General features: G+C 43.9%; 1 protein-coding gene across 1 annotated transcript; it reads right to left on the reverse strand.

The window, feature by feature from the left end:
• Positions 1-1,572: 1,572 nt before the first annotated feature.
• On the reverse strand, positions 1,573-2,434 carry LOC138887376 (uncharacterized). The gene is made up of 2 exons (XM_070169118.1): positions 1,885-2,434; positions 1,573-1,853 (listed from the first exon to the last, which is right to left on the reverse strand). The coding sequence occupies exons 1-2, from the start codon at positions 2,432-2,434 to the stop codon at positions 1,573-1,575; spliced, it is 831 nt and encodes a 276-aa protein (XP_070025219.1).
• Between the last annotated feature and the right edge of the window lie 13,140 nt (positions 2,435-15,574).

The following is a 15,574-nucleotide window of genomic DNA, read 5'->3' on the forward strand; positions in this document are numbered from 1 at the left end:
CAAATTTTCCCTTTTTGATGATGAAAAACTCATGTGCAAATCAGTCAACAACTTACTCAACTTTCATCAGTCTTCAACATAAAAATTAGTTTCATTCACATCATTCTTCTTTAGTTTGTCCATGCTTGCACAAGTGTAAGAGATTCTCCTTCCATTCATCGCAACTCTGTAGATGGCTAGGCACAATTCATTGTGGAACCTGAAGAACCAAGTTTATAGATTAAGCACATACCTAACTTTCCCCTTTTGGCATCATCTAAAAAAATAATAAGTTAGTAAGGTCAATGAGAGAATGTAGTAATGTAAAGCTCATGGCCACTGGGACTGCACTAACATGTGACATATCATCAGAAGTACACACGAGCAATCAAGTAAAAACTTAGCCCATACGCATAATTTTTCCAAAAGTCAAAAACATTTATTGATTTATAATTTGTCCTGCCATGTACCACATTAAGCCTAAAAAGGCCTAAACTAAAAGATGATTGAACAAATTTGTCAAACTACCAACAACTATAAAACAAAAAAAAACAAATCTAGACACTAGGCATAGAGGGGGTGCAGGACCAGGTACTAGCTACGGGTAAGCTAAGACACCTAATAGGATTAAGGACCAGGTTCTTGCTGAAAGAGGGTTCTTCTTGGATAAGCTCCAAAAGCATGTCAGTCCTTGCAGCAGCAGAGGCTTCTTGATCCTTCTTCCAACTTCTCCTTTTCCTCATTAGCAGCAGCCAATTCATCTAGTACGTTATTGACCATGCTCTTACTTATGGTTCCAAGTGGTCGAGAAACACAGTCACATCCTCTCAGGGTCTCCTCATCAAACATGTCCTTCTTTGTTTCTTTTTAGGACCTCTGGGGGAATCTTAAAGTGTTAAAATACCCTGGTCAACAGAAATCCATATGGCAGAGCATGACGACCATTTCCTGATCAGCAACCCTTGCAATGTGTTTCAACATCAGAGATAGAAGGTTGATTGGCTTGTTCTGATCAACGACCTCCATCACTGTCAAATCCAGGTAGGTCGCCTCATGCCTTCTTTCAGAACAAGGCAACAAACATTAATTCAAAAACTCAAATAATAGCTTGTGAACCGATTCTATCTCACCCTTTACTACCTTCCTAGCAGTCACCTTCTCCCTTTTTTGAGTGTATTTGTTGGTCAAGTACATGGCATCTTCCTTTTTCCCAATTTAGGCCACTCATGCTTCACGTAAGTGTCAAAGCCTTCCATTGACACATTCAAAATTTCTCCTAGTATCTTAGCATCAAGAACCAGGTTTTCTCCCCTGACTTCAGTACTAATTGTGCATTCTCCAGCACTTTAAAGTTCATATAGAAATAAAGCATTGCTTCACCATACATGATTGGGAGTGGTCAAAGGAACAAGTGCATCCACCCTTGGACCTCCAACTTCTCCAGCAACTTCTTCATTCCAAATATTGTCATCACATCAGGGTCAACTATTCTACCCTTCAGTATTATTAGCCCAGCAAACCACTCCTCTCTGCCAACAATGGAAAATTTTCTGTGAGTCTTTTTCCTATGTTTGGAACTAGTTATTTTCACTTCTATTCAAAGATTGAAACTTTTCTCTTTTTGGTATATTTTTCCTTGGGAGTGGGTGAAGATGATTCGGCCTTCTTCTTCCCTTTTCTTTGAATAGGGACTTCCTCCTCCTCTTCTTCTTCTTCTTCTTCTTCATCCTCTTCTCTGCTCACCAAATCTACTTCATCCACATCAGACTCATCAATTAGTCTGAACGCCTCTTTTTCATGCTTCTTTTTCTTGCTCTCCTCCAGGGATTTCTCAAGTGGTGCCTTACTTTTGCCTCTTGTTACAAGTGTTCTTCCTTCCAAATTAACAGACCCAGGAGGTAATACTTCTTTTATTTGCAATAGCCTTCACCCTTTTAGGGATGGTTTTCTCCTCAGGTTGCTTTTTCTCCTTTACCCTGGCAATCAAGTTTACAAAGGCCTCATCATCACTATCAACACTACTCTTTTTCCTAACTTTTATTTCTCCTACCATTTCCTTATCTTTCTTAGTATCAATCCAATCATATGATTCAGATTTTTCCAGGTCAGCGTTCAAAGAACTAGGTTCCTGAACCTGACTTACCTCTTGCCTTGCCACCACTTCTATATCTCCTATTGCAACATGTTCTTCCTCACTAGAAGCAGAAGATCCTGGTTGCTTTCGAAGGGCTTCTGGTGCTTCTACTCCAACACTAATACTCTTTCCAAGTTCTCTTACTATCTCTTCTGGTGTCTCCTTACTCAGGTCATCAACAATTTCACCGCCCTCTTTTTTTGTCACCAACTCACTAGACACCACTACATCTTCCTGAATCACAATATCACCTTCCTCATTTGATTTTTTACTAGCAACTTCCTTTTTCCTATAAAGTACCAGCCTCTTGTTTGCAACCATTATTTGCTCCCCCCTCAATTTTTGGCTCCTCCAAAACTCAATTTTCACTCTCAGGCCCTTTACTCTCCTCTTCGTCAAAGTAGTCAACTAATCCAATGAAGAACATTAGGGATTTTGATGGAGAGGATGGTTCTTGGGTAGATTCGACTTGAGTGGTTGTGGTAACAGGTACAGTAAGTTAGGATTAGGGCTTTTAGCAATTCGGAGGGAATGTTGCTAGGTGAGTTCATCATTGCAGTTGTCTTTTGTGAATCTGAAAGAAGAAGTGAACTAGGATTTTTATTTTGTTCAAATTAGGAATTCCTTCTACATATTTTGATCGTATTAAGGGGAATTAAGAGAAGAGAGGTTTTTATACTAGATGATTTGACAGTTTTTTGCCTTGGTTTTTCCTTTTGATTGATCCTAATCCGGCTCTAAATGGGAGAGAAAGGGTAACAAACACATTTCAAAATTTGAAAAGTGGTGGTTAGGTGATTTAATTAGGTGGAAAAGAGTGCATGGAAGTTTAGGAAATTAGTCTTGATTTGCATGCAAACTGGAGTCAATCATGATTTCCTATGACTTGATGGTTTGGGAACCTGATCCACCTTTAATTCCCAGGGTTAGAGAGACTGGTTCATGGAGTACAAGCAAAATTGGTGTGAATCTGGTTTAAATGATGTGGTAGTTTAATAATTAAGTACAACAATCAATTAGAGAGGAGGTACATACATGGGTATCAAACAACTAGGTTCTTTGATTCATTTCCTCAATCTTGGTTGTGAAACCTTTCTTGTCAAGACTTTTGTCATCAGATTACTCATCTATGCCCTAGACTCAATGTCATGCGTGCATGCCTATTATAATATAAGACTGAGTTAGACATTATTCAACATATTTACTCACTGAACAAATTATTAAAACATAGTCAATTATTGAGGGAAATCAAGAATGTTCTAATCTATCTTGATTAGACCAAGCTCCAAGCGGTTTCTTTAAAAGTGATCCATGCTCAAAGATTTGGTAAATATGTCAGTAATTTGATCTTCTATCTTGCAAAACTCCATAGAGATGTGACCTTTCTCAACATTGCCTCTCAAGAAGTGGTGCCTCACATCAATATGTTTGGTTCTCTCATGGTGGACCGGGTTATTGGCTATATTCATAGCACTTGTATTGTCACAAAATATGGGGACCTTTTCAATCATCACCCCATAGTCTTTTAGTCGTTGCTTGATCCATAGCAGCTGAATAGTATGATGCAACACCTACATACTCAGCTTTAATAGTCGATAAGGCCACAAAATTTTATTTCTTAAATGGCCATAAGTTTAAGCATGACCCAAGAAAGTGGGCCATTCCTTATGTGCTCTTCATGTCCTCAAAAGTACCTAGGATTGTCAGCATCTGCATATCCAATCAATTTTATTGAGTCTCTAGTTGGGTATCAAAGAACCAGGTCTTGAGTACCCTTAAGGTATCTCAAGATTCTTTTATTGACCTTCAAGTGCGATTCTTTTGGATTGGACTGGAATCTTGCACACAACCCCACACTGTATACAATATGAGGTCTACTTGCAGTCAACTAGAGCAAGGAGCCAATCATACCCTTGTGCTTTTTTTCATCAACATGTATACCATATCCAACCTGGTTGTTGTAGTAATGGGAGTGTCAATTGTTTTAGCATTGTACATATCAAAAATTTTGGGTAGCTCCTTGATGTACTTTTGTTGGTGTATCATGGTTTCCTTTTTTGTCTACTTGACTTGAAGCCCAAAGAAGAAGTTTAACTATCCCATCATGATCATTTCATATTCACTTCCCATTAGTTCGGCAAATGCATTGCATAGAGATTCTTTCATGGCTCAAAAAATGATGTCATCCACATATATTTGCTCTATCAACGGGTTCTTTCCACTTTTCAATAGAAATAGCGTGTTATCATTTTTGCCTTGTGAGAACGTGTTCTCCAGGAGAAACTTTCACAGTTTTTCACACTATTTACCATGAAAATGGTAACAACAATAAAATTTGTAAATGGGATACTAAAAATACGTGATATATTCTCGAGCTAGTAGTTAGAGCAGATAATGCTAAGAACATGAAGTTTAACAATGAAATGGGAGCTAAATCGAGGCAGTAATCAAACCAAAGTGACCGGTCGTCCGGATGCAGAATTGGTCGGTGAGGACCTCGGGGTCGAGGTTCGAGTTGAGCTCTAGCTATCAAGGACAACCGGGAATGGGATACCAATTGAGGATATGATTAAGCAAAGTTCTTTACGATCAATATTGAGCAATATAATGAAGAACAAATAGGAGAGCGATAAATATTAAGGTAGCCTCGGGCCAATACCGAGTTATAAACAAAGAACAAACAAGAAGACAACAAAGTTAAACGACTTCGAACCAATGAGGATAAGCAAGTTAGAGAGGAGAAAGAGAGAGAAAATATTATTGCACTTTTGTAGAATGGTTGGAGCTCTGCCCTTACAAGGTGTTAGCGACTCCCCTTTTATAGAAAGGGGGAAGTCCAATCTTCATACAAAATACGTTGCGTGATACAAGAAATAGGATGGGGCAATTTGCTAGCTTCGTGATACGTGCATGGACTGATGCCGAACCGCTTGAGTAGTCCTGATCGACCCCGGGTGCATTCCTCGAGATATCCCTACATTTGCTAAGGCTTTAGCCGGCATTATCCTTGGTGGGGTACTGCCCTATCTCGAGGGAAGTGACTAGCTCGAGATCGTGGGTTTCCGAGATCACCCTTCTTCCGGGATCACCCTTTGAGGTATTCAGTCAAGGAGAAATCGGTCTTTCAGATTTCACCGTGCACAGATAGTCTCCGTGTTTCTTAGAGGAAAGTGATAAGAAATGATTTTGACACTCCATTTCTCGATCCCCCAAAACGATATCGTGCTGACGGTACAACCTCCTCCGTTTTATAGGTGTCAAGGCGTTTTGCCTTCCCGCTTCTCCAGGATTACCCGAAATGTCATGATTCTTTGATCTTCTATTGATATCGGTTCAGCTTCTATGAACGAATTAATTGTGCCTGTTGTTACATTTTCCGAGGGCGGTAATAGCATCGTCGGTCACTTTGCTCTCCCTATAAATGGGGCTTTTTGTGGTTGGACTTTTATCCAAATTTCCTTTGATATCCATCTTTTCTTCCTTTCCCACTATCTTGAATTTATGCCATCTTGTCATTTTTGGAGTCCGTGGCCTTAAGGGTTTGCACCATGTGTGCCGTGGCCCAACCCTCAGTCCTCTTTCGATCGGGCGGAGTTGTACTGCTGTGATGTTGTTGTTGTTGTTATTGTTGTTGTTGTTGTTATTGTTGTTGTTGTTGTTGTTGTTGTTATTATTATTGTCGTTGTTGCTACTGTTGTTGTTGTTGTCATTGCTATCATTGTCCTAGGGTAATGAAGTAGGGGATCGATTTCCTCCGGCCCCCGAGGTACTTTGGATTATGCATCGCTGCTCAAGAGGGGGCTCGGATTATACACCGCTGCTCACCCTCCTCCCTCGGCTCGGCGTGTTGCACCCCTTTTGGATTTCAGGGAGGTGTATCGGCGATCTCTTCCGGTTGTTATCTTCTAGGCCAAGGCAACGTCTCAAGAAGTGGCTTCAAAACGGTAGTACAGGCGGAGCTCGTACTAGCCAAATTTTCACCCAGCCACTTATCGTGTTATTCCGGCTTCTCCTTCGTCATTTTGCACTTTTCTCCTACCTTCCTTTTGAAGATGCCATTCCGGGAGGATTGGGAGGTGGTCCTCGAGGGGATAGGATTTGGAAGATATTGTCTTTGAGGTCATATACTTGAGAGGATGATGACGGAGACGCAGCATGAATAGGCTAGATCCTTAGGCTCCTGTTGTATGCGTATCACTTCTTCACATTTTTGTAAGGGCCCTCTGTGGGTTTTTGTAATCATATATAATGTAACCATATGTAAGGACCCCTCGAGGGTCGTTATAAACGAACACATGTATAAATACAAAGACATCTTCTTGATTTCTTCCTTCGACACTTGTTGTATCTTTTTATATTTTTGGCAGCTTTGAGTGCACGATCCTATTTTGCCACCTGTGATATTGGCTTTGAGTATTTTCCTCGGCCTTTGATCGATAAAATGGATTTGCGTGGGAACTTTTGTGATTCCCCGAACCGGACCCGAATTAGGCTAATAACCTTGGTCCGCCGGGACCCTTTTCCTGCGTGAAAATGTGATGACGTCTTCGGGCATCATAATGGCCGTTGAGAAGAGGATTTCCTAAGGGCTCGTAGTCTTGGGACGACGGTGACTTCCTGGAAGCGATCTCCAAATGAAGGCTTGGCCGTGTTTCGGGCCGTCCTAGTCATTGCCCGGAATCTATTTTGCACGGGCGCTTGTTGGGGACACCCATTTCTTCGTAAACTTGCCCTCTTTGGCGGAGGCCTCTTGAGGCTGAATGCCAATTTGGTGAAGGAATTGTTGGTCTGCTGGGGCGCTGTCTTGCTATGGCAGAGGTCTTCGGGGTTGAGCATTACCTCGAGACCGTAGGCGGTGCTGATGGTCGGTGCCTTTGATTGGTGTTGACTCATTCCGGCCCTTTTCGTATGCAATTGTGAGGCTGCTTCCACTTCTCGAGGATCCTCGGGATTTGTTGATTTTGTGATGCTGGTGGATCATGCCCTTAACAGCTTCTTATTTGGGGCACGACAAAGGTCGGGCATGGCGATAGATGAGATATGTGCTTCATAATCATGAAGGAGCTTTTATCGGGGCGAGACGGTCCTGCATTCTCGAGGAGGGTGCATTATCCGAGCCTAGCATTCCTGGAGTCCTTGGTTCTGGAGCAGCAGTTTCTTTGGGCCATCAAGTGTTGGGCCATCAGCAAGGTTCTTGATCGTCGAGTAAGTTTGTCGGCTTCACCTCGTGGTAAGTTTCAGCATGATTCCCCCGTATCTCGGGTCTTCTCTTTCTTATAGGGTTTTCCCTTTGTAAGGCCGAACAGACCCATACTTTGAGCTGATTCGTCAAGGGGCTATACTTTGGAGGGCCCTGGACGAGGGTAGGCCCATTGGGCTTCTTGGTGAGGGGAAAGAGTGATCGAGTCATTGCACTGGCGGTTCGTGAAATATCGGAGCCTGTATTACAGAAATCTTTTGGTGAGGCATAAGTCCTCTTGTGGTAGGCGTTTTGCCTTTTTGATATTAGGAGCGAAGCCGTTCGATCTAGGAATACTTGAAGTATCAAATGCAAGCTTCGAGCTTCGATATGAGTGCGCATGATTGTGAAGTTGTAGCTTGATTCCCCAAAAAATCAGATTGAGAACAATCGGTGCCCAGATTGGTATAGTACTAAGCTGGTCGAGGATGATGAAGGAGTGGCGACTTGTCACCGACGATTGAATCGGGTTGGGATAAGCCTTCGAGGGAAGTGCTCGCCATAGATCCTCGAGGTAGGCACTTTGAGGAGACCCATGCCAGGGGTTCCGCCTTTTTAGCAGGATTCGTTCGAGTAAAGGGCGTCGGGTGTGATGCCCGATTTGCTCATTGTTAATGCCACGAAGTTCGAGGCTGGGGCCGATAGGCCGTAACCCTTTAGGGGTGGAGTGTAGATTTTACAACTTTGTATTTTGCTGTATGTAGAGCATGTTTGTAGACGGAAAACGATCTTCACGCGTATATAAAATGAGAGAAATTTTGAAGTTTTTACTTTTTTGTATCTCTTCCCGTATCGCCTTCGATTTGGTGGGCTGGCTTCCGTGTTTTGGCAGGATCCTTGCGGATTCGGAGCAGATTAGGCAGGCCGAGGGGCTTTCAAGCGCGATCCTTGATGCGACCAGGTGTTGGGGCCTCTATGTGTTGCCTGGCTATTTTAGGCTCGGTCTTTGAATCATTCCTTTATTTGAGCTTTCTTGTCCTTCGATCTTTTGTGCCCGTGCGGGCAGATGGTGATTGTCTTCACTTTTTGCCCTTGGGTATTTTGCTGTTTCAGCTATTTTGGATCTAGTCTCTGAGTCGCATTGCGATTCAAGTTTTAACTAGACTTTAAGTTCTTTCCTGCCTGCATGGGCGGACAATGGTGGCCTTCATTTCTCGTCCTTGGGCTCCTTGTTGTTTTGACTATTTCGGGTCCAGTCTCTGAGTCCTATTGCGATTCGATCTTTAGTTTGACCCTTAAGTTCTCTCTTACCTATGTGGGTGGTCGACGATGGCCTTTTATGCTTCGGGTTGAAGTGACCTTACAGGCGCGTGGCCCGGAGGCTTGCTCGGCCGGTGACAGTGGCAGTTATGCCATGCCCTTAGGCATATTGTAATTTAGGCATTTTGGGTCTAGTCTCTAAATCGTGTTGCAATTCGAGCTTTAATTGACCTCAAGTTCTTTTCTACCTTCAAGGACAGATGGCTATGGCCTTTTGTGCTTCGGGTCAAAGCGACCTTACAAGCGTGTGGCCCGGAGGCTCACTTGGCTGGTTGACAGTGGCATTTATGCCGTGCCCTTAGGCATTTGGTAGTTCAGCTATTCCGGGTCCAGTCTCCGAGTTGCATTGCAATTCGAGCTTTAATTGACCCTTAAGCATTTTTTCTGCCTACATGGGCGGATGGAGATGACCTTTACGTTGTTTGGTCGTAGAGACCTTTTAATATGTGGCCTGTAGGCTTGCTTAGTTAACTATTTTGGATCCGGTATCCGAATCGGGTTACGATTCGAGCTCACTTTGATCCTCAAGTTGTCAATTTTTTGTTAGCGACAATGGCTCTTACGCTGCTTGGTCATTGAGACCTTTTAATATGTGGCCCGTAGGCTTGCTTAACTGGCGACAATGGATCTTACGCTATTTTTGCCCGTGGGCTTTTTGTAGGTTTTGTTTTCCGCTCGTTAAGGTCTTTTTGAAAGATTTTTGCCTGACCCGTCGTCGGTTCTAGAAGAACCTCGATTTCAAGTCGTTGTCGGCGATGTTTTGAGCACCTCGAAAGGTTCATAGCTCTTAGGTCGAGTAGATCGACGCTTTTACGATTTGGAGCCGACATGGTCGGAGATCGTTTTTTCCTATTGAGGGAAGCCTATTTTAACCAGTTCTTTCTTAAGTATATTCGGAGTAGTGGCCTGTGATTTTAGTGATAGCCGGGCGTCCCCGAGTCGCGTTATTTTAGCTGTATCAACCATTTTGACCATAGTCATATGTGTTTGGCCGTAGCCATTTTTGATCTCGAGTAATAGTTTAGGTGTCTGCGCCGAGGGTATGCCCTTTAGGGATTCTTACAAATGCGACATATAACCTAAAATTTGGGATTTTCATGCTTGTTGAGGTCTTACAGTTTGTCATGCCTGTTGAGGTCTTACAGTTTGTCATGCCTGTTGAGGTCTTATAGTTTGTCATGCCTGTTGAGGTCTTATAGTTTGTGTAATGTAGAATAGATCTAGTTATGTCGAGGCTGCCCACTAAGGGTCTTACAGTTTCGGGTTTTCCAGCGTATGGCAATTGTCGAGGAACGACAGTCTCCGAGTCATCAATTTTGTTTAAGCGTGAAGACCACTTTTCGTGAGCTCATAGTTGCCTTGTATGGGCTTTATGAGCCCGGAGTTCCGACCCTGGGGTCGTGTGGGTGGGTGCTGAATTGCTGATGCTAAGTATCCGAGTATCTCGGGACGCGTTTGGTGGAGAGGATCTTGTCGAGAGTACACAGTGATTTGCATTTTCGGAGAATGAGATGTCGGGAGATATTTTCCGATCCATTGGTGCAATACATGTATTGTTGTGTTGAGTCGATCTATATCAGGTCGGGTTTGGATGGTTCGACGATTTTTGATGTTGCCTTACTCTAAGAAAGAGTCTTTCTCTCTTTTCATAAAAAAGGTGTTTTTTGATTGCCCGATACAATAGTACTTGCTTCCGTTTGGTGGGGGTTTGACTACATCGACCGTTTGCCCCGATACATCGTCTCCCTGTAAGAACCTTGATTGGTGTTTCCGCAACCCCTTCGAATCATGTCGCTTCTTGAGGGAATGCCTCCCGCCGCTTGAAAGTTGGTCGTAAGAGTGGCTTCGAGCAATTTGTGGAGTTCCCCCTTGAGCAGCTCACAGACGTTGCCTCATTAAAAACCTTGCCGGTAAAAACCCTTTTTTGGGATAAAAACTCGATCGAAGGAAAAGAGTGCAACGGGCGTGCTTTTGGGGTTTTGAGGCCTCCTGATAGTGTTAGCATTCCGATATCTTCGGTCAGGTGCCTGCACGATAGTTGATTTCCTATCCGAAATAAAATAAAAAGAATGGTTGTACCTTGAAACGAGATAGGCTAGTGGCGCCTTTGGATCGGCTTATTATGACTTCTCGGGAGCAGATATGCGTCGTGGATTTCTACTTTGTTTTGTCAAACCCGACCGGGGTCGAGACTTGATTCGCCTATTAGCTTAATCGGGAGCGAGGGTATGAGCGCTGGTACCACGCTGTTTATTGCAAACATTTCCCTTGCCGCGTATTGTTCCCTGTAGACGGTTTTGATTCCGTCTTTTGTCAGGAATTTTATCATCTGGTAGAAGGTGGATGGTACTGCTCTTATGCAGTGTATCCACTGCCGCCCAAACAAGGTGTTATACCTCATATCTCCCTCGATGACATGTAATTTGGTGTCTTGGGTTGTGCCGGCCACGGTAATCGGAAGGACGATTTCTCCCTTCGTTGTTTCGTTGCCATGTTGAACCCATTGAGCACCCAAGTGGCGGGCACGATCCGTTCAAGTAGTCCGAGTTGTTCTATCACCCTCGACCTAATAATATTGGTCGAGCTACCTAGATCCACGAGTACACATTTTATCTGAAAAGAATTTAAAAGAAAGGAGATTACCAGGGCGTCGTTGTGGGGTTGGGATAGGGCCTCGGTGTCTTCTTCACTGAATGCGAGGGCGTCTTCGGGGATGTATCCCTGAGTCCGTTTTTCTCTAGTGATGGATATTTCTGTCCTTCTCATTACGGGGTTCTGTGGGGCATCGGCACCTCCCATGATCATGTAGATAACGTGTTGCGACTCATTTTCCTCGTTTTTCTTAGTTGCCTCCCTGTCTTGGAACTGATTTTTGGCCCGATCACTAAGGAATTCCCAAAGGTGCCCCTTGTTAAGCAGTTGAGCCACTTCCTCCCGTAGCTGATGGCAATCCTAGGTCCTGTGACCATGCATGTTGTGGAACTCGCATACTAAGTTGTAATTTCTCTGTGAAGGGTCTGACTGTATTTGTCTGGGCCACTTGGCGTCTCTGATCTTGCTGATAGCGAACACGCTAAAACGTCGATGCAGAAGTTATATTCCGATAAGTGGGGCGCGTTCGGTGGGGCCATGATTCGATCGAACCTGGTTCTGTGGGCGAGCCCTCGAGGGTCCTTCCCTCGATCCATAATTTGATCATTGCGAGGTAGGTTGTGCCTCGGGGTATTCCTTCTGTCCTCGAGGTACGGTTGGTACCTTTCTTTGTTTAGTTTCGACTCTTTTACCAAGAGTCTGCTTAGGTATACTGAGCCTGAAGAGGCTCCCAGTTGGTCATCCTCGGCCCTGATCTTCGATTGGTACCCGTTGTAGACGTCCGACCAGGTCATGGCTGGGTATTCGATTAGGTTCTACTTCAGCTGCTTTGAGGCCACTGAGCTTCGTTCGTTCAGGCCTTGGGTGAAGGCCTGTACCGCCCAGTCGTTGGAGACTGGCGACAGTTCCATCTGGAAGCGAGACACAAATTCTCGCAACATCTTGTTCTCTCTCTGCTTAATTTTGAAAACATCAGACTTCCTTGATGGGTACAGCATGTGGCTTTACGAAGGAGTCTGCCAACATGGTGAATGAATCTATGAAGTTGGGAGCCAAGTTGTGATACCACATCATGGCCACCTTTGAAAGCGTTTCTCCGAATTTATTCAGCAATATGGACTCGATCTCGTCATTCTTTACGTTGTTGCCTTTTACTACGCAGGTATAAGCAGTAACGTGTTGGTTGGGATCGGTGGTACCGTTGTACTTAGGGAGTTTCGGCATTCTGAATTTTTTTAGGAATGGGCTTTGGGGCTACTTCCTCTGGGAGTGGCCTCTGTATGAACTTCTTCAAATCCAAACCTTTTAGGACCGGGGGTGCTCCCGGGATTTGATCCACCCTGGAATTGTAGGTCTCGACCTTTTTATCGTTAGTTGCAATCATCTTCTCACCTAACTCGATCCTCTTGGTGAGGTCCTCGAGCATCTTTGGTATGGCGGGGTCAGCTACTGACCCTTTATTACTTGACCTTTCGGGTACTTGCTCGATGGGAGGAGCTATCTCCGGTGTTGCTGTGCTGGGGGTTCTCGGATGGCTTTGCAACTGAGCAATGGCCAGCTACTGTGCCGGTAACATTTCAAAAATAACATGAAGACTAACTTCCTGTTCTTCCCGGGCCGGTGTTCTTTCGGCTTCCTGTCGGTCATTGTGTCGTACGCTCCTGTTGGTGTGAGAAGTTTTGTCGACTTGATGTGCGTCCTGTGAGTCCGCATCCGCTGGAATCGGTCCAGGCGTGTTGTCAGGATTTTGTAGTGGTGCTTCGGCGACTGGGATGACCACGCCATTTTCCCCGTGATTTTTGAGGTTGTCGTTTTCGATTCCGTTTACCGAGCCAGACATTTTAAGCCCCACCGTGGTTGCCAAACTGTTTACCGTGAAAATGGTAACAACAACAAAATTTGTATATGGGATTCTAAAAATATGTGATCTATTCTCGAGCTAATAGTTAGAGAAGATAAGGCTAAGAACGTGAAGTTTAACGATGAAATGGGAGCTAAATCGAGGCAGTAATCGAACCGAAGGAGCCTGTTGCCCGGATGCAGAATCGGTCGGTGAGGACCTCGGGGTTGAGGTTCGAGTCGAGCTCTAGCTATCGGGGACAGACGAGAATGGTATAACAATTAAGGATACGATTAATCAAGGCTCTTTACGACCAATATTGAGCAATATAATGAAGAATAAATAGGAGAGCGATAAATATTAAGGCGGCCTCGGGCCAATACCGAGTGATAAACAAAGAACAAACAAGAAGACAACGAAGTTAAACAACTTTGAACAAGCAAGGATAAGCAAGTTAGAGAGGAGAAAGAGAGATAAGATATTATTGCACTTTTGTAGAATGGTTGGAGCTCTGCCCTTACAAGGTGTTAGCGACTCCCCTTTTATAGAAAGGGGGAAGTCCAATCTTCATACAAAATACGTTGTGTGATACAAGAAATAGGATGGGACAACCTGCTAGCTTCGTGATGCGTGCATGGGCTGATGCCGAACCACTTGAGTAGTCCTAATCAACCCCGGGTGCACTCCTCGAGAGATCCCTGCATTTACTGAGGGTTTGGTCGGCATTATCCTTCGCGGGGTACCGCCCGATATCGAGGGAAGTGACTGGCTCAAGATCTCGGGCTTTCGGGATCACCCTTCTTTTGGGATCACCCTTCAAGGTATTCAGTCGAGGAGAAATTGGTCTTCCAGATTTCACTGTGCACACATACCATGCCCTTGGGGCCTATTTTACGTCGTATAATGCCTTGTCCAGTTTGTACACGTGTTCTGGAAAGACATGGCTTTCAAAACCTAGAGGCTATCACACAAACACTTTCTCTTTCAAGTGCCATCTAGGAAGGCGCTCTTCAAATCTATTTGACATAAGTTGAAACCCTTATATGATGGAAAGTCAATGAGCATACATATTGCCTCCATTATTGCCACATGAGTAAACGTTTCCTCATAGTCAATCTCTTCTTCTTGATTGTAACCTTGTACAACTACTCTTGCCTTATTCCTGGTAATATTTTCTTGGTCATGTAGCTTGTTCCTGAACACCCACCAAGTTCCAATGATTGTTCTATCTTTTGGACTGGGAACCAGGTGACAGACTTTGTTTCTTTCAAACTGATTTAGTTCCTCCTTGTTTACCATGAAAATGGTAATAACAATTAAATTTGTTGATGGGACTCTAAAAATACGTGATCTATTTTTATGCTAGTTGTTAATACAGTTGATGCTAGATGTGTGAAGATAAAAGATGAATGCGAGCTAAAATGGAGTTATAATCAAACCGAGGAGTTAGCTATTCGGGCCTCAGACCGACCGATGAAGGGCCTCTAGGTCGATGCTTGTGCTCGGGCTCGAGCTATCGGGGATAATCGAGAAAGGGCTAACAGTTAGGATATAATTAAGGTAGTCTCTTTATGTCCAATGATAAGCAGTAAATGAAGAACAAGTATGAAGCCAACAAATAAGAGCAATAATATTGAAAGAATATGTTAGGGAGAAAAGAAATAGTTCATGTATATTTCGTGTAGAATAGTTGGAGCAACAGCAGCCCCTTACAAAGTGGTAAGGATCCCCTTTGTATATGAGGTAAAATCCAACATAGTACAAAATACATTAATTGTAAAGGTATGGAGATGGGACGGCTAGACGTGACACCTTGATACAGGATCTGGGTAGGCCCGCTTTGTCAAACTTAGCCGCATGCTTTGGGAATTCCCCACTTTTACTCTAACCCCGATCGGCATCCCCTTAAGGTCAGGCCTCGACGAGCTTCTAGGGAGGGAACTCGGTCACAGCTTCGCGTCCTCAAGGCCTCGAGGTATTCTTCTGAAATGAACTAATAGCAAGAAATCGGTCCCCCCTTATTTTGCCGAATAGAGATAGTCTCTGTGTTTCCTAGAATGAAGTGATGGTGAACGATTCTGATGCCCGACACCTCGGGCTTCCTGTGACGACGTCATGCCGATGATGCAATCTATGGCGTAAATTTTCACGATACGCGGGACATCCCATTGACTTGTCTTTTCAACTCTATTCAATGCATTATCAATTCCCGTTCTTCAAAATGACAGTACCGCCGTCGATTCAGTTCTTCAAGAATGAAGTAATCGCACCTGCCGGTCAGTCTTCCAAAAGCATTGATTACTGTGTCATTATCTCCTATAAATGGGTGTATTCTAGAGTTATTTTTCTATCCAAGTGCCTTCCTCTATTCATTCATCCCTTTCTTCTCGCCATCTTTCTCTATTGTTGATCACCATGTTTGGAGTTCACGGCCTTAAGGTTGTTTGGAAGCATTCCCATCGGTCGTGTGGTGGCCTTTTGCCTGAGCTTCCCTTTGTTGAGCGAGATTATGTCGTCTTGTCATCGATAT

Source organism: Nicotiana sylvestris, chromosome 3 (assembly GCF_000393655.2).
Source record: "Nicotiana sylvestris chromosome 3, ASM39365v2, whole genome shotgun sequence".
Taxonomy (NCBI): domain Eukaryota; kingdom Viridiplantae; phylum Streptophyta; class Magnoliopsida; order Solanales; family Solanaceae; genus Nicotiana; species Nicotiana sylvestris.

Excerpts from the sequence above, each read along its gene's own strand:
- LOC138887376 (XM_070169118.1), bottom strand. The coding sequence starts at position 2,434 with ATGGTTGCAAACAAGAGGCTGGTACTTTATAGGAAAAAGGAAGTTGCT. Across the intron at positions 1,854-1,884 it reads GGCTATTGCAAATAAAAGAA|GAAGAACACTTGTAACAAGA; the intron begins GTATTACCTCCT and ends TTAATTTGGAAG.